Source organism: Alosa alosa, chromosome 18 (assembly GCF_017589495.1).
Source record: "Alosa alosa isolate M-15738 ecotype Scorff River chromosome 18, AALO_Geno_1.1, whole genome shotgun sequence".
Lineage (NCBI taxonomy): Eukaryota > Metazoa > Chordata > Actinopteri > Clupeiformes > Clupeidae > Alosa > Alosa alosa.
This window is the reverse complement of record NC_063206.1, coordinates 19,548,901-19,574,934: the sequence shown is the minus strand read 5'-3', so window position 1 is coordinate 19,574,934 and position 26,034 is coordinate 19,548,901. Positions and strand designations below refer to the sequence as shown.

At 41.8% G+C, this 26,034-nt stretch overlaps 1 protein-coding gene across 6 annotated transcripts in view; it reads left to right on the top strand.

The window, feature by feature from the left end:
* Positions 1–26,034, top strand: part of slf2 (SMC5-SMC6 complex localization factor 2) — a 35,195-nt gene continuing 9,161 nt past the window's right edge. For 2 of the 6 annotated variants that reach the window (XM_048269514.1, XM_048269519.1), the window contains exons 1-15: positions 44–95; positions 1,029–1,062; positions 1,215–1,296; positions 5,595–5,938; positions 11,955–12,113; positions 12,541–12,565; positions 13,614–16,249; positions 16,574–16,653; positions 17,635–17,754; positions 19,700–19,864; positions 19,992–20,094; positions 20,247–20,334; positions 21,617–21,758; positions 23,916–24,003; positions 24,362–24,538. In XM_048269514.1, the coding sequence (XP_048125471.1) occupies positions 1,215–1,296; positions 5,595–5,938; positions 11,955–12,113; positions 12,541–12,565; positions 13,614–16,249; positions 16,574–16,653; positions 17,635–17,754; positions 19,700–19,864; positions 19,992–20,094; positions 20,247–20,334; positions 21,617–21,758; positions 23,916–24,003; positions 24,362–24,538 (4,209 nt within the window). In that variant the 5' untranslated portion in view covers positions 44–95; positions 1,029–1,062. Of the gene's footprint in view, positions 96–1,028; positions 1,063–1,214; positions 1,297–5,594; positions 5,939–11,954; positions 12,114–12,540; positions 12,566–13,613; positions 16,250–16,573; positions 16,654–17,634; positions 17,755–19,699; positions 19,865–19,991; positions 20,095–20,246; positions 20,335–21,616; positions 21,759–23,915; positions 24,004–24,361; positions 24,539–26,034 lie in introns of all 6 variants that reach the window. The other 4 variants (XM_048269516.1, XM_048269517.1, XM_048269515.1 and 1 more) reach the window with 4 other exon arrangements.

The window sequence follows — 26,034 nt, the reverse complement described above, 5'->3', positions numbered from 1 at the left end:
CTCCTCCTTCTATGAAAATGGCGGCTTTGATGAAACATTTTACTTTCTTTGGATAAAACCAGAGAATTTCAAATACGAACGTTTCACATAGAAAGGTATGTAGTGTTAATTGCTGATAAATTAGCCATAAATTAAAGAGTGGCAATATATAGACTTTTCGCATATTCCCGAGGACTACGAATCCTAGTCAGAGGGAAGCGAACAACGCATTTCCAAGTGTGTTTGCAAACTCAACTTATGCTAGCTAGCCTGCCAATCAGTAGTCCTGTTAACCCATGCATATTTTGTTGCAGTGCTGTGTCTTGTGTGCCGTTTTCCGTACGTAAAGTGATAGGGTTAAGATGAAAATAACCTTAATTGCACAATAGCTGCACGATGTATTGCTTGCTGCTTTCCCCATGTTTTCATATAAACATAGCGTGTGGTTGCACTGCCACCAAAACATTAATGTTCTAAGCTAATATAAGGTGTTCTAATGTAGGCTATCTAATGTTTCTCACTGTGACTGTGGTGCGCGCACTAAGAAGAATTAATACGAGGAATTCATTTAGCTAGTGCGTCTGGTTTTGGCGGTAAGCAATTGCTACCCAATGAAGTTATTGTGGGAATTGTGTTCGTTACACTGTTACAGTTTCATTCACACAGTAGACAAGTAATAAACAGTAGTAGTTTCCTCTACTCCTTGGCTTCTCGTGAACATTTCGCTACTTTATTTCGTCACGCCCACATACCAGCCCAATCTTCCCGAACAGAGTCGAGTTTTTGAACCATTAGAGTCCAATAGTCCCCAGTGAACTAGTTCAAGTTGCTTCAAGGCAAATCAAACCTCAGTTTAAAAATTAATGGAACTGAAGTTGATATACACAACCCATACTCAAAATCTGTCAGTCTGAGGAGCCACTCTACTAAACAGCTGGCTATAGGCCTAAAAGTAGTCAACTTGTTCTTTTGTGCCACTATTGTCACCTTTGTCATTTGTGTGCCACTATTGTCACCTTTATGTCATTTGTTATGTAATATTCCTACAGATTTTGACATCTCTGTTATGAATCCCTGCAACAGGTGTGTACTATTTTCTTAATTATTGAAGAAAAAATATATAATTTGATGCACATTTTGAGGGATCTGCTGAGTAGTTGAAGTGTCATAACATTGAAAATGAAGGTGACTGAACTGTCAGTAAATTCTCTAACATGAACCATGATTGTATCTAGATGGCTGACACTGATAATCACTCTTTACATGCCCACAAGTCTAGAATCACCAGTAGCCTCAAACAGCACATCATTTCTATGGGTAAGAGTTGTGGGAAGCACCTAGTTAAGTTTTTGTATGTACAACATACTATTTTTCTATGCTGCGCTGCACTGCTAGTTCCAACTTTCTACACGCAGTCTTGCAGTTCTCTCTGCTTTGCACAAACCCACTTTAAAAAATACTTTCGTCAGCTTTTATTGCTCACCCTTAAAGGAGAACTCCGGCAATGTTTCACATAGATCTCTGTTTTTTGAGGTCACAAGCACTGTCGGTACGAAAAAGATCGGCGTTACCTAGCTCGAGTTGCTACAGTAACAGCTAGAGAAGCCAGGCAGCTACAGTGCTTTTTGAAGTTGCAGCAAATTTCTAAATGTTATCCCATTTTGGGCTGGAATTCTAATGTAACAGCAGTCCAAAAATAATGAACTTGCTTTCCCAATCAAAGAATCAAAAGTTGGTACACTATAAATCCATTTTTGAAAACACTGATAAGTCATGTTATTTAATTGTGTTTTTCAGGTAATATCAATAAAAGTGCAATTGTGTTGTTTTGATTGAGTAAATAACAATTACCCAATTAGAGTTCTGATTTTTATTTTTATGAAAATGCATTAAAATGGAGGATAGATAGATACTTTATTCATCCCGAGGGATATTTTAGAATATATAGGATATAGCGTTTTGGAGCCAAACTCTTATATTACCCTTACAGCAACCAAGATAAGAGTGTAATAGGGTCATTCCATGTGAAAACAGCCAATATCGGGGTATCATGTACATGGTACCTCTCAGATTTTGCTGAAAAGCTGTGAAATATGCCTTATGTTACCAAACGAGGGAATCTGAAGTTTTAGGTCAATATCTCAAACGGTTTGCCTGTGGTGTCCATTTGAATTTCGGGTGCCTCGGCCCTAATTGACACATTGGAATTTCACATTTCACCTTTTGCCATTTTTGGGAGCCCATAACATCTGTTCTAATAGTGGTAGAAGGCTGGAAACTGGTGTGGTAGTTCATTGTAGCCTGTACTACACAATTCTGGAGGCAGAATCAACATTCCTTACTGTTTGGGTGAGAGGTGAACATGGTGTACACTGAGTTGGCGTGGAATGACCCAATAGTAAAATAACACTGAAAATGGCTGAGGCCTCAAAGGACTAATAAATGTGATGTACTACAGTGGGTAGCGCCAACCCCCCCTCCAGTTTTGGTGTGCCACCCCAAGATTTGCAATGGCCTGTGCTAAATAAAATTAATTTAGTCTTTTACGCAGTGGAGAAAGTGACCGCGCAAGAAAGAAAGTGCGTCCAAATTCACCCATTCTCAGTTGAACTACTCGCAAAGTAGCCTATTCATCACACAGACATCACAAGTATCACATGAAAGAGCTTTTTCTCAGCTTTTAAACTATGTTAGCCGATAATTGCTGTGTTGAACGGTTCGCGAGAAAAGTAAATAATATAATTCAATTTAATCATACATTCTACTGAAGGTTTTGCGTCCCATGATCTCCCTACCCATTTATCTCGGTGGAATACTTTACGAACCCTTCTTTTAACACATGACAAACCATATATCAGAATAAACAGGAGACCCTACCGAACACAAAGGTGTAAAGCAGTCCCCTGTACAGTTAGCCGTTCTAGAGTAATCCAGTTTTGAATTTTCAGTAAAGTTCGACATACATGGATGTCTCCAAGTTTGGACTTTAAGTTTTGCAATGTGTTTAAATTGTTCCACATGATTTCATAACGGGCCAAATACAAAATAAATGTTACAAATATCGCCTAGATGGAGGACAGCTAAGAGTTTGTGAAAGTAGCCTTAATGATCACAAAATGCTAAGCATGCATCTAGGCTATTTGAGTTTCTTAAAGCTGATCTGTGCTTAAATTGTTCAATACATGATTTCATAACAGGCCAAATATAAAATTAATGTTATATATAGCGTAGATTTCTGTAAATATTAGATGATCAGATGATTTACAGTTCTATGTATTATGTCATGTTTCATGTTTTTGTAATGTTTCATACAGTGATGCAGGTCTACTGCAGTGAATAGGCTAAATACAACTTTGATAATTTCTATAGCCTACTACTGTATAGTTAACTTTGGCCCCCCACCAAATATGCCCAACTGAAGGCCAAGTGGCCTTGCCCCCAGAATGGTGAAATTCCAAGCCTGATTACAACTCATAATTTAGGCCTATTACATTTTGGCTTCTCATTTACAAGAATGCCATAAGACAACAGACACTGCTCATAACCCACATCAACCCTTATATTATCCCTTATATATCTTTAGGTCATATGGGTCACAGCATGACATGTGCAAAACAGAAGGCCTAGGCCTACTTTTCTGCTGTGGACAACATAATTATGACCGCCGCTAGCGAAGCGGTCATATAATGATTGTCAAAGATTTTATTTGTGTCGCCAGCATAGCCTATTAACAATTTATGTTGTAAATAGGCCTACCTTATAGGCCTACCTGTAGCTTAGGGAAGCTAATAGCTTTCTATTAGGATCTAGTTTGTTAGTTACAGTTTTGTCATAACTCCCTGATGCGTTTTTGCATTTAGAATAGCCAGAGCGTGGATATCTCAATCGGAAAATTAAACAATATTGGGCGCCATGGACTAGGCTGGGTGAACCCATTCTGATCTGCCCGCTATTTATTTTTTGATTTCTTAAAAGATTGAGCTTGGTCGGGTGAAAGCCAAACTAGCCATGGACCTCAGTTACACAATGCAAGGGAACATGAATCAGCCTATATTTGCACGAACAATAACGGACAACAGCTCTTCAACTTTGGCCCGTTAAAATGTGTATGAACAGTCTAGCTTAATGATTTCATCAAGGCCCATTTGGACATGTCAGTTATTTGCACCACTGGTTAGATGTAAAACAGCATTTCGTTTCAGACTACTGTTACTTAATTTGTGCATTGACAATAAAGTATCACATGAACTAAAGATGACAAATCTTATGTAGAAGAAGAAACATTCACAAAAAATCCATCCATCCAAAAATGACCTTTTGTGTTTGATAGCTGTTGAAAACGGCATGGAACTGACAGAGATGTTTTTGTTTATTAATAAATAAATAAATAAATAAATAAAAATATAACATTATGCTGATACCTTTTGCTTTTCCCAAATACAATGTAGCCTACAGGTGTAAGTGACCTTTCATCAATCCAGTTGCAATGGATGAACTGTGATGAACTGCCCTACTTGTGATTGTTTAGAGATTTTAAAGGTTTTATAACAATGCTACATCTTCTTTGGCTATTCTACAATCTATTCACCTTTTTCAGCCAGTAGGCTACTTTCTGTGCAGCCCTTTTTACACACACTCACAGGCATGCCAAACAAGCATACACAAAAGTTTCAAGAGTGGGGGATGGAGTAAAAGATGGAGACAAATTGAAGTGTGATTTATTATCGCGGAACGGATGTACAGGACTGAGCGGCGGTCATATTTTGTACCGCTATGCGGTACATCTAGTTTTAAAATGAATGAGTCTAAAAAGATGTAGCCTAGGTGAACTTTGTAAAGGGACAAAGTAGGCCTAATATGGCCCATGAAATTATAAAATAAATACAGACTGTTTCTGGATTAATTAGTTTACTCTAATTCAATGCTGAAGTAGGCCTTTCATGAAACTAGACATATGTAAAATGTCATGTTTCATGTTTTTGTAATGTTTCATACAGTGATGCAGGTCTACTGCAGTGAATAGGCTAAATACAACTTTGATCATTTTTATAGCCTACTTCTGTATAGTGCCCTGACATGTGGCCTTTGTGCCCCCCACCAAATATGCCCAACTGAAGGCCAAGTGGCCTTGCCCCCAGAATGGTGAAATTCCAAGCCTGGCCTACATGATTTTAAAAATGTCCCCAAAGTGTAGCACTGTAGCCGCCTGGCAACTCGAGCTAGGTAGCACTGATTTTTCTTTTTTTGTCTTTCCTGAATCTACTTCGTGACCTCGAGAAACAGATCTGTGAGAAAAGTGGCCAGAGTTTTCCTTTAACTCTACCTGCTGGCTCAGTTTCGCAATTCAGAGATGAAATGGTGCTGGATGAAACCTGACATAATTCAGTGAACATTCAATGAACACGAGGACCAGCCCAACCCTAAGCTTAATCTTTTCCAAAGCTGCCTGAGTCTTTTTGTTATGCAATTCTAAATTTACATGGAAATTGGACTGTGTAATAAAAAACATAATTATTTTCTTCTTTGAATTTTCTGTACAGTATGAACTTCAGTACAATTGAAATTGTATTGGAGCGGGGGAAGTATCTTTCTATTTATCTTTCTCCTCCCATCAGTGAAGGACATTATCCCTCTTGGCACCCAGAGACGAACCAGTGCTGATGATGGCAGCCAGCGTACTGCCCTCTCTAAGCCAGAGGCACAATCAAGGTCTCGAGCCCCAGCCCCCAGTCTCTTGACTCCCTCTCCAACCAGAGCCGCAGACCCTACACCCCCAGAAGAGTCCAACTCCAGGAACAGGATGGGACCCCCATTTACACGCAACGCTAGCCAGTCAGATGGCAACAGGTTCCTGAGGAGCTCTGTGAACCGGCTCAGTAGGTCTGCCAGGCGCAGAACTCTCACACCTGACCCCAAGAAGCAGCATTCTTCTCCGGCCAACAAGAGGGTTCCCGTTACGGTCAGTAGACCAGTGCATTTACATTTTATGATTTGGCTCAGGTGTTATCCAAAGCCACTGATGAGTGAGTTAGAATATACACTAAAAGCAGATCTGGGGGAAAACTGCAAAAGCAAAATGGATACATCATCAATATGTTTTCTTTCAGTGGATATTAATGGTGGATAGTCAAAAGAAGGATGGATTTATTTTTTAAAGTTCACATCTGAGGGGTATTTCACAAAACCTAGATAAGGGATTAAGCTGGGATTTTTTGGTTATCCTGGATGAATTTACCTGTAGCCTAAACTTGGTTTCACAAAAGAGATGGCACATAAGTTACCATGGGAATTTATTCTCTGTCTGCACGTTGCCTGGTCCCGACCAGGCTAACAGCCAAGCTAAGTTAATTCTAATGGTAATAAAAACGGTAAATGGTTAATTCTAATGTTGTCTTATTGTCTCAGTTAGCTGTCATTCAAATCAGACCTCCGTGCTAATTTTTAAGGAGCTTGCTAAATGTATTTTGCTTGCAAAACAAATCAGATTGTCTGCCTACTACCATATGGTTATCATTATGACCGCCGCGAAGCGGTCATATAGGGATTGTCAACGTTTTTTTTTTCCCCCCGTCATCTACTTCCTGAATTTTTGGTTGTAGATTTACTAACGCACCCGTGATCTACATCTCCATTTAAACCAAATGTTTTAGAGCGCACGTTGAGAGATGTATCCAGTGCAGGGCTGTACCTACACAGATTTGTTGCACGTGCTGCAAAAATCATTCTTTGCGATGGATGATTTAGTACCAACGTTACACCGGTCCAATACAGTTTTGCCTATGGCTATACCGTGAGACTGAGACGTTTTTTGTTTGTTCGAAGTGCGTGTTTAGGGTGTGAGAGGGGAGTCGATGTAGCCTGGGTGTTCCCATGCTGCCTTGCGCGCGATTTGATTCACGCTGCTAAGGCAGCCTGGAGACCATGGAGCAAATTTTCGCCTGAGATAGGGAACCAATCACAGAACAGGGGGGAAAGCAAGACGATGATGAGCTATGCACAGACGCATTTGATAGACATCCGTGGCACCCAATAAACGGATCTGGGCATTTTTTTCAAATACGAGAAAATGAACGTTTGGTTCCCAGACCACGTCTCATTGAGAAGTGGTGGCGCTAGCCAGGCTAGAGTCGATGTGCTTTGATTCCAGCTTGGTAGTAGTAGTATATGCGATTAAAAAACACGTGTGTGTGAAGTATCCAAACAATGATAACGCTTTCATTATGGCTGCTTTAGCCACAGACCTTGAGCTACAGTACAGTGGGTTGGGTTCCATTTAGAAGTGTCGCTTTCCGTGATTCACACAGCTGCGTAAAACGTATTAGGGCCTACTACTGATATGCAAAACTATTAACTTTTCGCCAAGAGGTGGCAGCTTAAGTCTGCTTGATACTGTAAGCCATTGGTTCCCAAATTTTATTTGGGTCGCCAGCATAGCCTAGTGACAATTTATGTTGTGTAATAGGCCTAGCATAGGGCCTACCTTATATAACTTATAGTTTGTTAACAGTCACGGTTTTGTCATAACTCCCTCTATGCATTTTTGCATTTCGAATAGCTCTGAAACCGGGGGCGAACACGTCGCAGGGGGGCACCAGTGCGTGGATATCTCAATCGCAAAATTAAACAATATTTCTGTCGGGCGCCTACCATGGACTAGGCTGAGTGAACTCAGCCTGATCTGCCGGCGATTCCTTTTCGTTTTCTTAAAAGATTGAGCTTGGTCTGGCGAAAGCCAGACTAACCATGGACCTCATAGTTGCAAAATGCAAGGGAACATGAATCAGCATATTATTTGCACAAACAATAACGGACAGTAGCTCTTCAACTTGGCCCGTTAAAATGTGTATGAACAATCTAGCAACGCATTTCATGAAGGCCCATTTGGACATGTCAGTTATTTGCACCACTGGGTAAAACGGCATTTTGTTTTAGACTACTGGTATTTAATGTGTGCATTGACAATAAAGCTGAATATCATATGAACTAGATGACTAAACTTATGCATATGTAGAAGAAGAAACATTCACAAAAATCCATGACATGACCTCTCTTCTTGATAGCTGTTGAAAACTGCATGGAACTGACAGGGATTGTTTTGTTTAATAATAATAAATAAGTAAATACATTATGCTGCTACCTTCAGCTTCTCCCAAATACAATGTAGCCTACAGGTGTACCTTTCATCAGTCCAGTTGCAATGGATGGACTGTGATGAACTGCCCTACTTGTGATTGTTTAGATATTTTAAAGGTTTTATAACAATGCTACAAATTTTTTTGGCAAGTGCTACAAATCTATTCACCTTTGCAGCCAGTAGGCTACTTTGTGTGCCGCCCAAACACACATTCAAACAAGCATACACAAAAGTTTCAAGAGTGGGGGATGGAGTAGAAGATGGAGACAAATTCATTAATATGATTTATTTTCGCGGAATGGATGTACAGGACTGAGCGGCAGTAATATTTTGTACCGCTATGCGGTACATCTAGTTTTAAGTGTGATAGCCTTATAATTATTAACATAGGCCTAGGTACTCATTGTTTGCTTCTTTTGTTGGTAGACGTTTGATGAATAGCCTACTGTAGTTTATTGGAGGGGTAAGTTCTTGAAGGTGTTTTCAACTATAATATTAAGGTATATCATACTATGTGCATCTTTGCAGTGGCAAGCGCTTTCTTAATGACGTTGCGTGCCGAGACAAGGAAGCACTCACATGTGGGTGCATATGTAAATTTGCATTCAGTTGGTCTACCATGCCTACTCCTGCTGTATTACAGAAATAGCCATGATTCCTCATTCCAAAAAGGACAACTTTACTGTACTTCATTGTTAGTCTATATCATAAGCGATTGTTCACTTTGTGTGAATGACGCTATTTTCCGCGTCTTTTTTATTCCAACCGTTGGCACTTTGGAGCAGGAACGAGAATGTGCACACATCCTGAATTACTTACACCTGGCTTGACATAGTCGCTCCTAGTCATCCTGGATTGGCATTAGTGAAACTAGTTGAGCTAGGATGACCCAGACAATTCAATTAAATTTATTGTGCTTATATAGCGCCAAAACATTACACATGTATCATGGCGCTTTACAGAATGTAGGCAATCAGAGAAAAAGAAAAGAGGGAGAAAAAAAAAAGGAAGAAAGAAAGAAGGCCCATGGGTAACAGGGGCGAGGAAAAACTCCCTAGAATTGGAGATACATGTAGGAAGAAACCTCGAGCAGATCCACGACTCAAGGGCCTGACCCATCTGCCTAGGGTCAATACGGATAGTAAGGTCTATAACAATGACAAATGCATATGACAGTCAGGTGTGGAGAGAAGGACATGGTGTTTAAAGCACCTGAGGTGAAGGTTACAGAAGGTGGGATGATTATGTGTCCGGTATGATAAAGCATAATCATGATTTAGTGAGAGAAAGTGCAATAGTCCGGCGTCGGAATTGTCCAGGAAAGAAAGTTGTGATGGGGCCAGTAGTGGGTCAGCAGACAGGCCAGAATCCGGGCAGAGTTGTCATAGGCAGGTGATGGGGCTGTACGGGCCAGGAATCCAGGTAGGGGGACAGTAATACAGCAGTCAAGGATGGGACTTCAGGTGGGATGGGTAAGAGGAGGGCCAGGCACACGGATGGTTGATGATTGGTGATGATATACCTCACAAGTGAGGTACAGTAAGGGAGAAGAAAGAGAAATGTAGAATGGGTTAGTATTACTTGAAATCAATGTGGTTAATGTCAAGAAGTGATCAGTAGTGCTATATATTGTTACAGTAAATCATAGTGAGAATGGGCAAGAGAGGGAGAGTTGAGAGAAAGAGGGTAATGGAGAGAGGAGAGGGGAGGGGGTTGTACGGCATGGCACATGAGAAGTCCATGACAGCACTATGCTATAGCAGCATAACTAAGGCATGGTGAGGGGTAGTCAACACCAGCGCAGGTATGGTCAGTGACCACCATCTCCGCTGCCGACTGGAGTGCCAGTCACCGCGAGGACTCAGCAGGGTGGTCCATTCCAAAATCCCCGAGATGGGTGAAGTTCCACACCGCACCATACCTAACTATGGGAGGCAGTAAAGAGGTATGTTTTAAGTCTAGACTTAAAAATAGGGAGGGTGTCTGCTAATCGAATTGAGGAGGGTAGATTATTCCAGAGGAGGGTCTTGCTGATAGCTAAAAAGCTCTGCCACCTACTGTCGTTTTTTTGAGATTCTTGGAATTACAAGAAGAACAGTATTCTGTGATCGTAACGGTCTGAGTGGGTTATATGAGACTAGGAGATCTTTAATATATTCTGGTGCCTGGCCATTAATGGCTTTGTACGTTAGAAGTAATACTTTGAAGTCAATGCGACTTTTAACAGGCAGCCAATGTAGAGATGCCAGGATAGGGGAAATATGTTCATATTTTTTAGTTCTAGTGAGTGTGCGAGCAGCTGCATTTTGTATAAGCTGTAAGCTCTTTAGACAGGTGTTATTGCAGCCAGCATACAAAGCGTTGCAATAATCAATCCTTGAGGTTACAAAAGCATGGATTAATTTTTCAGCGTCTGGTAAGGATAAGGACTTCCTTATCTTTGAAATGTTCCTTAAGTGATAGAATGAAGTTTTGGTAATCTGTTTTATGTGATTACTTAGTGATAAGTCTTGGTCAATTGTAACTCCTAAATTTTTAACACTTGTGGATAAGGATAGTCGAAGATCAGTAAATGTAGCATGTGATGAGGATGGGATGTCCCTCATCTTTTTAGGACCTACAACCATGACTTCTGTTTTATCGGAGTTCAGAAGCAGGAAATTATTTGTCATCCATGTCTTTATATCTCTTATACATGTGTCAAGTTTGGCTAATAAGAGTTAATTAGTCAGGTTTTACGGAGAGGTATAGTTGTGTATCGTCTGCATAAGAATGAAATTTAATGCCATGTTTCCTAATTTCAGAGCCTAGGGGAAGCATATAGAGAGAAAATAACAGGCGCCCTAGTACTGAGCCTTGAGGCACCCCATATTTTACTATAGTCTGGATAGACGGTTTATTGTGGACTTGTACAAATTGTCTGCGGTTAGAAAGGTATGATCTAAACCAAGCGAGTGCTGAGTCTTTAATGCCTATCAAATGTTCAAGCCTGTGAAGTAGTATGTCATGGTCTATAGTGTCGAAGGCAGCACTGAGGTCCAGGAGGACTAAAATTGATATATGTCCATTATCGGCAGCAATGAGGAGGTAATTAAAAACTTTAACTAAGGCTGATTCAGTACTGTGGTGAGCTCTGAAACCAGACTGATATAATTCTTCGATTTTATTCATATGTAAAAAGGCACTAATTTGTTTGGACACTATTTTTCTAGTATTTTCGACAGAAAAGGGAGATTAGATATAGGCCTATAGTTGGCCAGGCCGTTAGGGTCAAGGGTAGGTTTTTTGAGGGATGGCTTAATAACAGATAACTTAAATGACTGTGGTACATGCCCTGACAGCAGTGAGTTATTTATGATCTGGAGCAAAGCATTGTCCAAGAAAGGGAGAGCAGATTTCAGAAGATGAGTAGGGATAGGATCTAGTAGACTAGTTGTAGATTTTGATGAGGAAATTGTGGAAGTGAGGTCTAATATGTCGATCGGTGTAAATTAATTCAAAGTTGTTCGTCTCATCTGTGATTCAATTATGTTTTCGCTACCGTTCAGCAATGTCAAACCTCGCTTTATCACTTACCTTGGATGTGTTAATTCTGACTTTGTGATGCCCCTCTGGTAAGGAGTTGCAAAACTTGGACCAACCATGCTGTTTATATAGCAATTTTATTTATATAGCAAATTTCATACACACAAAAACAAAATGAATAGACAAAAAGATGTTTACTAATACTGATGCAAATAAAAAGCATATTTGTTTATAGGAGAGTTATTTTTTATAAACAGTTAATGGTGGTGATACAATGTTATCATTTGAAGTTTTGTTTTTATTGTCTGTTTTGTAGATGGGACCCTCTCGTAACACCAGCAGTGAGCGAAAACGTTCTGAGGGTTCACCAAGGAAAAGTCAGACTGTCCCTGCCCGCAAGTTGTCCTTTGGTAGCCCCAAAAAGGACCTCCAGAAAGCAACTAGCAGTAAGACTGACCTGACCTCCTCTCATATGGTAAAAGGACTTTAAATTGCTTAATTATTATTGCTCATTCATTTTGTCTGGTTCTTTCTTTCCACTCTGTTGACACAACTGTGACACTCGTGTACAGGAAACGTCATGTAGTCAAAAATGTCATCGCCTGAAACTTGTGTAGTCTCTGTAGCGGCTGTAGTTATAAACATTCAAATACTTCCTCTTTCATAATGAATGCTTTGAAACCTTGAAACATGTCAAGCTGGGCCAGTCAAACTGAAAGGGTTATGGGCACTCATGCTGGTTCCTCATGTATGGTTTGGGTGCTTGTTTCCGTCACATATGAGGAGATGCTGTACAATACATATTATCATTTTTCTGCATGTATTAGGATATGTAATGTTTTTTTGTCTTTCATGTTTTGCTGGTCCATCGGTTGATCTGTTGCATTTGATTCTGCTATAAGGTGACACTACAGAAGATGCTAAGAGGTACATTTCATCCCTATTTTTCATTAAAAAAAAAAAAAAATGTGCATCTTTATAAAACCAATCCCAAGAGAGCCCCCTAGTGTTCGCTGTTTTCTGCATCGAAAAGTCATAGGTTAACACAGCAACGTGTGATGATTGAATCGCCACGCGACAACTAGCTTAATTTTAACTCTACAGAGTCCATTCGTAACACTGTTGATTTGACAGATTGCTTGGTTACATCCATATTTTACTTGTGAAAAAAATAGTTGGTTGCTGGTCAATGGTTATACTCAGAATTTGTGTGATTTCCCGCTCAGGCTACTGTTAGAAACGATACGTCAGAGGATAGAAGTTCACCTTAAGCAGTTTCACGTTATCTGTCGCTACGTTAGCTAAATGTAATCTTCCGTCTTTGGTTTGAGGTAAGTCAGGATAACTTTTAGGGCATTGACACTAGCTTATGGAGGATGAACAACGTTAAGGTTATCCTCTTTCCCTCTAAAACTCCGTTCAGTGAACTTGGATAGATTGGAAGCTAATGTGCCAACATTAAGGTGTTTGCTAGCACGTTGTTTAACTGTTATGAATCGTAACGTTAACGTTAGAAATCTACGCCAACAATAACGCCAGTTAAAAACCACTAGTTCATTTCATTTTTACATTATGTTGGATATGTGTTATTATTTCGAGTGTATAAACTGTTAACTGTCATTCAGCCTGTCAATGTTAAAACAACATGCTGTTAGTGTCTTAACCGTTAGGTTACATCGGGCATTAGCTATACCTAAACCTCTTCTACAGTCAATGGCTAACGTTAAATGTTGATGAATTGACTTATTTTAGCCTAAATGCATGCGTGACGATGTTCTTGGTAGTCACATTAAATATCAATACTGATATTCAGAGCAGATGGATGGCAGGAAAATGTTCAGTGCATGCGACCACGGCAAAGATGATTCAGACTTTTTGAGTTTTATTGATAATAATAACAAATTAAACAAAATAAATCACATTTCTTTTTAAAAAAAGACGGACAAAAAACCCTCTTCTTGATTTCTTGCTACAGATGGGAGCATCCAGCAGCCCCGCATATTGCTTAAACGACTCAGGGAATGTGACATTGAGAGCCTGCATGAAGTTAAACGGCCATGCTTGAATGATGACCAGCAGGCACATGTCCAAACACACAAGCCTGTAAACCCTGAACTGAAAGATACCCTCTCACCTCCACCTACTCCATCCAAGTCTGTTTGCACATCCTCCAACTCCACATCGCCTCAGAAGACGGAAGAATCATCTAGGCCTATATCAACAAACCCCACACAGCCTGAGTGTACATTGACCCACACATCCACAGATGTAACAGCGTCCACACAGCCTGAGTGCATATTGACAAACACGTGTACAAACGCCACTCAGTTTGAGGATAAAGAGACACACACACCCATAACCACAAACTCTGAGTGTAATTTGACAGACCTCACACAGTCTGAAGCTGAGCCGGTGTCCACATCTACAAACCCCACACAGCCTGACACGACACCCAGACACACACACGCTGACTCTGCCCAGGCAAAACAGACAGGCACCTCTGCAAATGAAAGCCAGCCAGCTTCGAAACCAACATATACATCAGCAGACATCACAAAGCCTACATCTGAAATGGCACACAGATCCACAAACGTTGCTCATCCTTCCTCCAGGCCTACTTCCAGCCCTGTTCGCTCTCCCTCACGTCTCTTCCCTAATCAAGAACACACACCCAGACCTTTGCAGCCTAGACACACATTTGCTCAATCTACTTCTAGGCCGACCTTTGCATCGTCACACCCGACACAGGCTGACCCCAGAGTAACATTCGGGCCCACACATCCTGCTGCCAACCCTGCTCCCAGACATGCACACATAGCCAGACCCTTGCTGCCTTCCACAACACTTACACCCTTGTACCCGCGGGGCTCTGCACCTGCTTTTCCTCCACCCATGCGCTCACACTCTCCTGGTGGAGAACTCAGACAACCCAACTCCACTTCTCATGTACATTCCCAACGCACCCACCCACCGTCCATTTACAGTCGCCCATTTACACCGGGGAATGCCCGTAGGCCATCAAACCCTGGCCCTAGAGCCTGTTTCATATTCAGTCTCACACCTGTTAACTCCAACAGCCATGCACCCCCAAGATCAGTGCCCAGGCTCATACCAACGCAGACGCCATCACCCAACTGCACACCCACAAATTCAGTTTCAAAGCCCACACACGGTCAGACACCCACCAATGCAGTGTCAAGGCCTTCAATCACCATCACAAAGCTTATGTCTACACTTACAAAAACATCCATACCTACAAGCACATCTGGATCCACAGATTCTCACACACCCATAAAATCTGTGTCAACACTTACCAAAACCCCCATAACTACAAACATTGTATCTGGATCCACAAATTCTCACAGACCCATAAAACCTGTGTCAGCACTTACCAAAACCCCCATAACTACAAACACTGTATCTGGAGCCACAGGTTCTCTCACACCTGCAAAACCTACATCTGCACTTGCCAAAACCCCCATTCCTACAAACTCTGTATCGAGACCTACTGATTCTCACACACCCACAAGACCTGTGACCTCTGGACCCACAAATTCTTTGCCTACACCCAGAGGTGCGACCCCAAACCCTGCTTCTGGATCTGCATTCACACGTTCCCCTATCCACCCTTTTTTCCAACCCAGACAGAGGCCTGGACCTCCCCTCAGACAGCCGGCGCCCAGCCCTCCTGGGCTCGCCGATGCCAAGCAGCCTTGTGTCTCCACCCCTTTTCCCTCCACCAATCCGTCTACCCCGCCAAAGTATGTCCAGCGTGCCTTCATGAAGCGCAACCAAGAGGGCGTGGTGATGCTGAAGGGAAAATGTTCGCCAAGAGTGCTTTTATCTGAGCCATCACCCTCCTCCTCGTCTGCTTCTTCCTCATCTTTAGCGGCTACGACTGTGAAGAGTTTGTCAAGGAAACTCTTCTCTGAGGCCGACAGCCAGTTTGCCCTGTCAGGAGAGACCAGTGTGAGCAGCGGGCCTCATTCCAGCCTTGTGGACCCCCTGCAGCCCTTTTCCACCCCTTCCGAGGCCGACCCCCCTGTGTCTGGCTCTTTCCAGACTCCTCCGTCCCCCTCTCCGTCGATGGACAACCTGGACGAGATTCTCACCCCAGACTCTCTACCCACATCAGCTGCCATGGACATCGACATGGCCTCCCCTGAAATCAGTCAAGGCTCACCCTCTCACTCTCCCTCACACACTGGCACCTTGTTAGCACAGTCTGATGAGACCGCTGTCACACTGGCCCAGGCTGATATGGTGTTGGAAGAGCCCGGTATACTAAAAGCTGACATTCACACCTTAAAATTGGAACCTGATGCAAATCCATCACAGGCCTGCTCCAATCAGAATTCATTTAGCATGCCGCAAGTCTTGCCCCGAAGGCCTAGCCCTGTGGGCAGTCCTGAGGTGGTGTGGGTGGACCCTCTAGAGGACGACCTGGGATTTGGCGCTGGACTGGACTGTGCCCTGAGTGACACGAGCAGCAGTGAGGACGAGAAGCTTCTGTCCCTGCAGGAGATCATGGAGCGCAGTGTTCGCCCGCCCCCCACCCCTGACAAGGACGCCTTCTCTGAGCCAAGCACACCTGTGGCAGCCAAAGCTCCCGTGAGTGCTGCCTTCTCTATCAGTAGAGTCACTCTCCTACCTGCTGCTTTGTTTTCTCTGTTTCCTGTTCCACCTTTTTCTTTTCTCTCTTCTTTTCATCATGGTCAGTTCCTCTTCCTTACTGTACACTCAATTCTTTTTTTCCCCCTCTTCATTTTCTTTGTTTCCTTCCTCTTTTTTTCATGTCCAGTCATCTCATTCTGCATCTCATTCCCCCACACATGTCTTTGTGTGTTGACAGTGCTCTATAGAAGGGTTGACTGTTTTTGTACACTCGTAACGTTTCTGTCTAGTAACCCTGCCACCTTTCCTTGGATATGTTAGGTGGAGCTGATCAAAACCAAGCCTGTACGCTACAACAACACATTGGATCAGATGCTGATTGAGAGAAACCGGAACCAGAAGTGAGGACACACACACACACACACACACATACATACATGTGCGTACACACTCACATAATCAGGGTTGATTACTGCAATGGACTGTTCACAGGCCTTCCTAAAAAGACTATTAGACAGCTTCAGGTGATACAAAATGCAGCAGCTAGGATTCTAACAAAAACTAAAAGAACTGACCACATTACTCCAATTCTTAAGTCCTTGCACTGGCTTCCAGTAAGTCACAGAATTGACTTTAAAGCACTATTGCTTGTTTATAAATCAGTAAATGGAGCAGGACCTAAATACTTGTCAGACATGCTTCAGCAGTACACACCTTCTCCTCTCAGGTCCCAGGTGAAAAACCTGCTAGTAAAACCTACAGTTAGAACTAAACATGGTGAAGCAGCTTTTAGCTGCTATCACGGCTCAGCTGTGGAATCAACTTTTAGGATGACATCAAAAGGCCCCAACTGTAGCCAGTTTTAAATCTAGACTTAAGACCAAACTGTTCTCAGATGCTTTCTGCTAACTGTGCCGAGTTGCAAATTCTGAATCTGCCTTGATAATTATTCTACCTTGTCTTTTTATTTTTTTTTACTACTTTTTTGCCTTTGATTTTGCTTACTAATTATTCTTTATTTTTAAATGATTTTACCTTGCGTTTTATGTTTTCTTTTTATTATGATCTTTACCTTTTAACTATTCTTTGACTATATTGCCCTTCTATGCTTTTATTTGTTATTATTGTTTGGTTTTGTTTATGTAAAGCACATTGAATGACCTCTGTGTATGAAATGCGCTATATAAATAGACTAGACTTGACTTGACTTGACTTGACTCGAGAGAAGGAGCGAGAAAGAGAAAGGTTCAAAAAAGTGCAATATGATCTGAGTGTCCTCTGATTTCTTGTTTTTCTTTCCTCTTCTTTCCTTTACTCCTCTACCCCTGTTTCCAATATTTTTCTCTCTCCCTTCCTCCATTCATCCGCCCTGTTGTCTCCAGGTCAAAGGAGCTGGAGGAAAAACTGCTGCAGGGGTGTCGGGAGGACCTGCTGATGATGGCAGAGGAAGAGGAGGTGGAGGAGGGGGAGAAAGACGAAGAGGACATCTCTCAGGAACAACAGTATGCATGCTAACTCTGTGTCGCATACCTGATAAAACTCCTGTCTTTGTCATGTTTAATAGCTTTGTTTGTAAGATTCTGTGTCCTCAAGCAGGAAAGGGACTAAGCACCAGTGACTAAACTTGTGTGTCAACAAAGTGCACACATTCAAATACAAAACACTCTAAGGCTATGTTCAGACTAGGCTTCTTTTGTTGACAAGAAATGTTGGCCAGGGCGCTTTTTTGATTTAAAAAAAAAAAAAACACTGACAGCAAAAAGCAATTGAGGCAGTCTTTTGTTGCCGTAACGTGTGCTGATCACGAGTTCTTGATAGCTAATATGCCAGTTATTCATGGAAGCGATAAAGACACAAGGTAGCCCCGTTTACATGGGCATGTTTAATCCGATTACAAACGGAGTGATGGTTCAATCGGAATAGAAATGCTTCATGGAAACACGTCAACGGATCAGATTCAGACCGATCAGATTCAATTTTCAATCGGATCGAGAGAGGTGGTGTACTCCGTTCTGACAATCTGATTGATCGAAAGATCCACCCATGTAAACAGGCAATCCGATTGTTGGAGTACATTTATTTTTTCTGCGAAGTTATTTCCTGTAGCAGTTAGGTCACAAAGATAGCATTTTGACCGTATGGCAGGAAAAACGGCGCTCTTTAGCCTGCTAGTTTACTTTTTCACAACAACACCGCGTATTCCCGCTCTACTAACTTGCTACCAAAACATAGTAATGTATGGAGAATAAATAATTTTAGATGAGCTTACACGTGAGTCACAAAATCTGACTTCACTTCATCCGCGAACAGAGCAAAGCAAAAACATTGCCTGAATGGGACAGCGAGGGGAGAAAATAGAGGCTATGCTGTGAGTGGGATGCTGATAGGAGGCCAATGCATTTAGCTATGAAAAGCATGCATTTATTAAAAACATTTGGCGTTGGCATTTTGTGTTTTTAAAATGTTCCAGAAGCTGGCTATCTAATAGCCTAGTTTCTATACCATTGCAATGGGTCTATTTGCCACATTTTGTGACTTTGAAAAAGTTAGCATGACACATGCAACTGGCCAAAGTAGGCCTAACATTCTAGCCTAGTTTCTAGTCGTCATGTTTAGCACAGCAATAAACATTACATTATGCATGATCACTGAAGATGGACGTAACAGTAAGATGCGATTGTCATTTTCAGTTGACGACAAAACTAAGCTTAGCCTAATCAGTAGTTATTTTGTTTTGCTGTGTTGGTTGATTGTTGTGCCCATAATAAACGTTGTTGGTTGTGCACAAAGATTCTAGAGCACTAAGATCTTTGGTTGTGTGTGCTGGCTCATTGCTTGGCGGTTTTAGCTGACTCGTAACATGTAGTAGGCTGGTAAGCTTGGAGTGGAGAGTTGGGGTGTTGACTATGCTAACATCCGTTGATGTCGAAAAAGGTCTTATTCATCCCAAAATGCGTGAAACATGCGAGTTCAAAATCCCCTGTTACATCTACTACACCTTCGTTTTACTTTAGGCTACTAATTACATCTTCTCAGACGAAGCACTGTGATATTAGCTTGGACTATTTATGTAAACAAATGAGTTTCCATGGCAACTACAACTAGGAGCTTCTAAATGATGCTTGTAAACGCAGACTAAATGCCAGTCGGATTATTTAGGGTTCATGATAACAGGTCGGTTGAAATCTTTAATCAGATTCATTTCAGTCTTTTTTCCTGAAGAGTTGGAACGTTTTTCAAATTCAAAAAGACGCTGAAAAAAAAAAAAAAAAAAACGCTAATGACTTTTTTTTTTGAAAACTCTGTCTACTCCACAGGATATATAATGTAAAACAGATGCTGGCAGTTTAAAAAAAGAAGCCTAGTCTGAACGTGACCTAATTCACCTAGGGAAAAAAATGGCTGAAATAATGTGTATGTGTGTGTCTGCTCTCTTGTGTCCTGCAGCAAGTTTGTCCAGCGGTACACACTGACTTCCAGCACCATTAGGGACCTGCACCCTGGAGAGGAGCTCTTCTCTCTGGCCAGCTTCGGCCGACTCTTCACTCAGGACAATCTGCATCTACCACAGGGCATTGCCGCCAAGAACACAGCCCAGCGCTGCCTCCTCAGGTATCCAGGACCCCGTGGGTCAGGGCAAAAATGACTCGTACCTCAGCAAAGTGGTCATCTTTTGTCTGTCTCTGTCTCACCCGTCCACATTCTCCGTGTGTGCCTGTGTCTCTGTATTCTGTCACAGGGCCAGTCCTAATCAAGCTCTCCTGCTAGTTCGGGCAGGACTGCTGAAGACGGCGTATGCCTCTAGTCCCTGTCAGCCTGAGATCTCTCGCTGGCTCCTTCAGGTGAAAACCTCCCTCCTTCTGTCTCCCATGTTTCCTCCCAGCAGAAAGTTTACAGCGAGTTTTTCAATTAATAAACTGTGATTGATAGTTGGGACATTGTTGGTAATGGCTGTAATTTCTGATGTTTTGTGTAAATGTTTTGACCTTGGCAGATGATGTCGGTGCATTCAAACCCTTGCATGTCCGCGCAGATCCTGCACTCTCTGAAACACCTTGCTCTTATTGCTGGCCTAAAGATTGGTAAGTATGTTACATGGGTCTTCATATATTAAAAGTAACTGAAGTGAAATTGAATTGTTATTTTAATGTGGAATGTATGAAGTACTGGCTTTAGTCATTTGTAGTTTGTTTTAGTGTTATAAGTTAGCCTGGCGGGCCTTCCTATATTATTGAAATGTATAGTCTGGAATCGAAGCATTTACCTCGCTGAATCCAAGGGGCGGGCAAAGAATTGTCTTTCAAACTGCCTAGACATGCAATAGGCCAGCGCTTCTTAACCATATCCATATCCGGGTCGGCAAAGCGGCAAATACATCCTTCTTCGAAAAGGAATTACTTAAGTGCATTGTGTTGCTCAACTTTTAAAGAAAAGCACAAGTCCAACTCCTCCAAAGTTGACGCCAACGCTCTTCGTTAGCCATAGCCACCTTCCTTGTTGTTCACCGTCACAGGACTGTCGTTATCCTGTTAAGCCCGCCTTAAGACTCTAACAAAATAGAGCGCTGTGATTGGATGGCGTCCAAGGCGTCAGCCAATAGAAATCCCTATGGTTTGATACTAGACGTACAGGCTGAGCAAATTAATTTGCCGCCGCTAGGGTGCGTCTAGATTTCTAGGGTAGTTATAAGTGGCATTGTCTCAGGGTGATGAGGACAGTATGGTAAAAGCTATGCCAGAGAAACATCTAGGCAGATAGCAGTAAGATTATATTGGACTGATGCGCAGTAGTGAACTTTTTTTTTTTTGTATATTTTTTGGCTTTTTTATGCCTTTAATGACAGGACAGCGGAGAATGACAGAAAGTGAGTGGGGTGGGATCTGGAAAGGACCACGGGGTGGGAATCGAATCCGGGTCGCCGGCGTACGGTTGCGCCACAGCTGGGGCCAGTAGTGAACTTTAAAGGTATACTATGCAGGTTTAGGTATTTTTGGCCAGTTTAGAGCTCCCTCTAGAGTCGCGATGTATTTATATGTTACTCTGCTATTGTAAATAGCAAACTTCTCGCAACTTATCCCCCCTGTACACAATGCAAATGCCACTCTTGGAAGTTGCATGGCTGGTTTTCTCGGTAGGTACTCGCTACGTCTATGCTGTATAGCTAGATTTGCCTATTACAAGTTCATTTACCATCAAATTGGCTTCATAAAGGTGAAAATCTTGCATAGTGTGCCTTTAACAAGTGATAATATTTGTACTGTTAAGCAGCACAACATGTACTGAGGATACTCCTGAGCATGAGTGAAGTGATTGTTGTCTTTGTCTGTAAGGGCAGTATTAAGATCTTGCTCTGGTGTGTTTCAGCAGAGAGCCAGGACCCCAAGTTCCAGGTGTGGGTTCCCAGCATGCAGGATGTGGTGCTGGTCTTTCTCAACATGGGTGTCCCCTTCATCAGCATGTTCCCTCTGGAGCTGCTGCAGCCAACTTTCACTGAGGCCGACCTCCTGTGAGTGCTGCACCCCATCTGGTCTCGCTCTTTAGGGGCAGCCGTGGCCTACTGGTTAGCACTTCGGACTTGCAGTGAGGGTTGCCGTTTTGAACCCTGACCAGTAGGAATGGCTGAAGTGCCCTTGAGCAAGGCACCTAACCCCTCACTGCTCCCCGAGCGCCGCTGTTGTAGCAGGCAGCTCACTGCGCCGGGATTAGCGTGTCCTTCACCTCACTGTGTGTTCACTAGGGCTGTCACTTTTGTGAAAAAATCCTGTTCGATTTTTGAGACATAAGTGTTCGTTGAATCGATTGTAAAATCGATTTTTTATGTCTAAAGACGTTTCCATTTTCAACGGCAAATATAGGCCAATCCACAAACAACTAACAGGCATTAGGACGAACGTAAAGAGGGCGCTTGTAGACGCAACACTTGATCTGATTTGGTTCAGTCAGCGTTGGATGTATGAATGGATAAAGAGAGAAATAGATTGGATTGAAAATAATGTGATCAGAAAAATGTAGGTGTAAATCTTACAAACATGAAAAATAGAATAGGCCTACCATCTGTCATATGACCAAAAAAATAAAAGAAAACTGCGACAAGGTGTCTTGGTCTGTTGAAGTAACATGATTTAACCATTTAACAATTTGAAATTTATTGACACATTAGGTCCTTGAATTTGAGGATATTGGGCCTGGAAAGTCCTTGAAAGGTCCTTGAATTTGATCTTAACCTGATCTTAAGGTGTTGGAACCCTGAAAGAGGATTGCTTACACTCAAAAATTTGAAGATGCCTGTAGGCGGTAGCAACCTAACCTACAGTTAGTGAAACCAAAGCCCAGATAAGCACAACTATAAACACATTTTCAGTTTTTGCAAAACACACATCTCTACATTAGACACATAAATGTAACAAAATGTCACATTTTTGCTATTTCAAGGTACTGTCTGTCAAAATACCACGCTCATGACCCAATTGATCAACCTAGATGTATTGAGTGATCTTGCGATGTGGAGGGAAAAATGATTGTATAATTGACTGAAATGTCTCATTTAGCAAAATATTTGGTGTTCTGTAACTTGTTATGTATAATGTTAATTGTGAGACTTTCTGCAGCATGATGCAGTTTTGGCACTTGAAATTGACAAAGCTTAATCCCATAATTAGGTCTTGGTTGAGAAATGAAATTGTCAATGAGGCATACATTCATATGAAGTGGGTTTTGTGAGGTTTTAGTCACCACAGCAGTGTTTCCCATACATTGACTAATCTGTGGCGGGGCGTCACGAAATAAAAATCGGCCGCCACAGATGAATATTCTATGTTTTAATTTAATTTAAATTAAATATAATGTCAAATCCTTGCGTTGCCATTGAGCTGCACTTTTTACACACGCAGCCTTTCCTTGCCCCGCCCCGCTCTCTCTCGTAGCCCGCTGCCACTCCTGCATGTGCATTTAACAAAATATTCACGATTGTTGAAGGATTGTTGTTGCCTCATAGAAGCATTGCATAGAAGACGTATGGCTAAATTGCTATTAAATCCGCTTAGCATCGTGACCATGCTGCGCAAATTTGTTCAAAACTGCTGCATTGAAGTGAACTCTGCTAAGGTCTTATCACAACATAGTAGGCTACATTGAAGAGACTAAACTAAGTTAAGTTATGAAATCAAGCAGTATCTCAAAGCTAACGTTAGAATACTGTTTGGATGTCGAATTTAGCATGCTTAGCCTACTTACAGCTGCTTGTCAATTTCGTTGAAGGGCTCATTTTATTGACTCTGACACTGAATGTTTGCAAAATCCCGATGTAAATGGAAAAGTGTTTTCCAAAATTCAAAAGTGCTTGTCCCAAGGAGAAGTACGAACCTTTATATTTTAACTATGTAGAAAACGTTATGAATTGCATCCACACATCAGCAGCCTTTCAACTGTGTTACAATTGCAAGGGTTCCCTCAAACGTCTTAAAGGGACAAGCACTCAATTAAACCTATACACTACCAAGACGATCTTAATACCCCCCGTTGTCAAAGTCAGCTACCGCCACAAATTGAATCCATTCTGTGGGAAACACTGCACAGCGTTGGTCTGCAGGCATGTTGTAGGTGGGCGGTGAGTCACAGTCCTGTTAGGGCTGACGGCGGCTTGTTTTTCTGTTTGTGTCATCAGTGGGAGCGCTGTGATTGGCCCTGAGGGCGTGTCGAGTGGGAGTGAACACGCCACTTTTCCAGAACACAACTTCGACAATGTGATCAAGGTGGGGCTCTCGGTGATTGCATCACCACCTTGACTGCACACGCAGCTTCATTCCATCTCTGACTATTACTAGATTCTCAAGAAATTAATCTCCATATTATTCTTCTCTTGTTCCGAGTAAGTGTTTTCCATGTGTAGGTGGCAGTTATATGATGGTTATGTCATATTTCTTTGTGCAATTCAAAAATAAATAGATGAATCAGATGTAGGGCTAGATTTCATATTAATCTGAGATATCTTCCCCTGTGCTGTAGTCATATTCTGAGATGGCGTTTTCGCAACATGCTCTGTTTGACACGTACCTCAAACTTACTTGCCATCCATGAACCCGTGTCCCTCTGGGTTTGGTCTCCCTGCAGTATCTGAGTGTGTGTGCGGCGCTGTGTCCGCGGGCCTACTTGGACCGTGAGCTGGTGCTGCTGCTGGCGCTGGTTTGTCGGCTCAGCCTGGACACACACCTGCAGTTGCTGCCTACTGCCAACCTGTCCAACCTCATGCTCCACCTTATCAACAACATCACCGACTGGGACACACAGGTACACACACACACACACACACACACAGTTCAGTAGGGGACACACATCACCAAAGTGAAAACAGTACACATCTGCAAGCATAAGGTTGATCACAAATAATACTTTGCACTTGGCAGGGAGGGGATTGATACCTCATGTTATATTTGTCAAAAATAAAAAGTAAAGTTCCAAATTTCTTTCTGGTTTTGAGACTTAAAGAATAATGGGGATTTCCCTAAATACCACCTGCGATACTGATTTTTGTTTTGTTTGACTGGTAACAAAAGATTCTGTGGAAGAGAACTGGCTGAAACTTGGAGCCGATGGTTTCCTATTGGGGGGCTTGTGTTCTTACATGTTTCTATCCTCCGCGTGAAATTGTTTGTAGATGAGCCTCGGCAGGTTGCTTCAGTTCTGTCTGTGTTTGCGTTCGAAATTGCAAAAGAATTTTAGTGGTTAATAATAATTAATAGTTAAATAGTCATCATTTATGGGTTTTTCTTTCTTTTGCCTGTTTTTTTTTTACAACATAAAACAAAACCGAAGGCCAAAACTCTGGAATAACACACATTGTGTAGTTAGCAAAAAAGCGGTGTAAACAAAGGAAAAAAGTTTTATATTTTGGGCTCAAAAAACAGCAAAAAACATGCTCAACAGGACTGTTGGAAAGCCATTCCAAATGTCCAACAGAACGAACGACGTCTAGCTCTACCACCGGTATGCTCAGTCCAATCCAAACTTTTCTCATCTGTTGTTCCTCGTTGGTGGAACACACTGCCAGTTCCTACAAGGGCAGGGACATACCTCTCCATTTTCAAAAAACTCCTGAAGACCCAGCTCTTTAGAGAACATCTCCTCTTATAGCACCACTTACAAAGTCTTGCTGATCCTAGCACTTACCAGTCGTCTTGAACTGACACGTAACTGTTAAAAACAGCACTCACTGGTGCACTTATTCTTACTGTACTCTACCGTTTTTAAATTGTCCCAAAATTGTTGAGAATTGCTTTAAAACGTAAACTGTTTACCATGCTGTTAGTTGCTTTGGTTAAAAATGTGTCAGCCAAATGTAATGTAATGTAATGTAATGTAAAGTGGAAGAGAAAATGCCTAGAGTGTTGGCTGCTTTGAAGAATACAAACACTTTTTTACTTACTTTACAATCCAATGTGTGTTATTACAGAGTTTTGATACAGTGAAAAGAAAGAAAAAATAAACATATAAGTAGGTGTGTAAACATTTGACGGGCTGTACACTAAATTAGAGAAACCGGCTCTATGCTTCAGTACACAAAATAGTCTTTTATGTGTGAGGTGTTTTCATCTTGTAAGTGAAGTTAAATGGGTCAAATTTATATAGAAAGCTGGATATGACTGCTCAGCTGAAAGAGCTTGTGCACAGCTGTACTGCACCAGTCTTACTGAATGGATATTTGTGTGGGTTTTGCTTTCACATGATGAGCAGGATATTCTCTGTCAGATATGACTAACGTGAACAACAAAAGAAGGAAATGAATT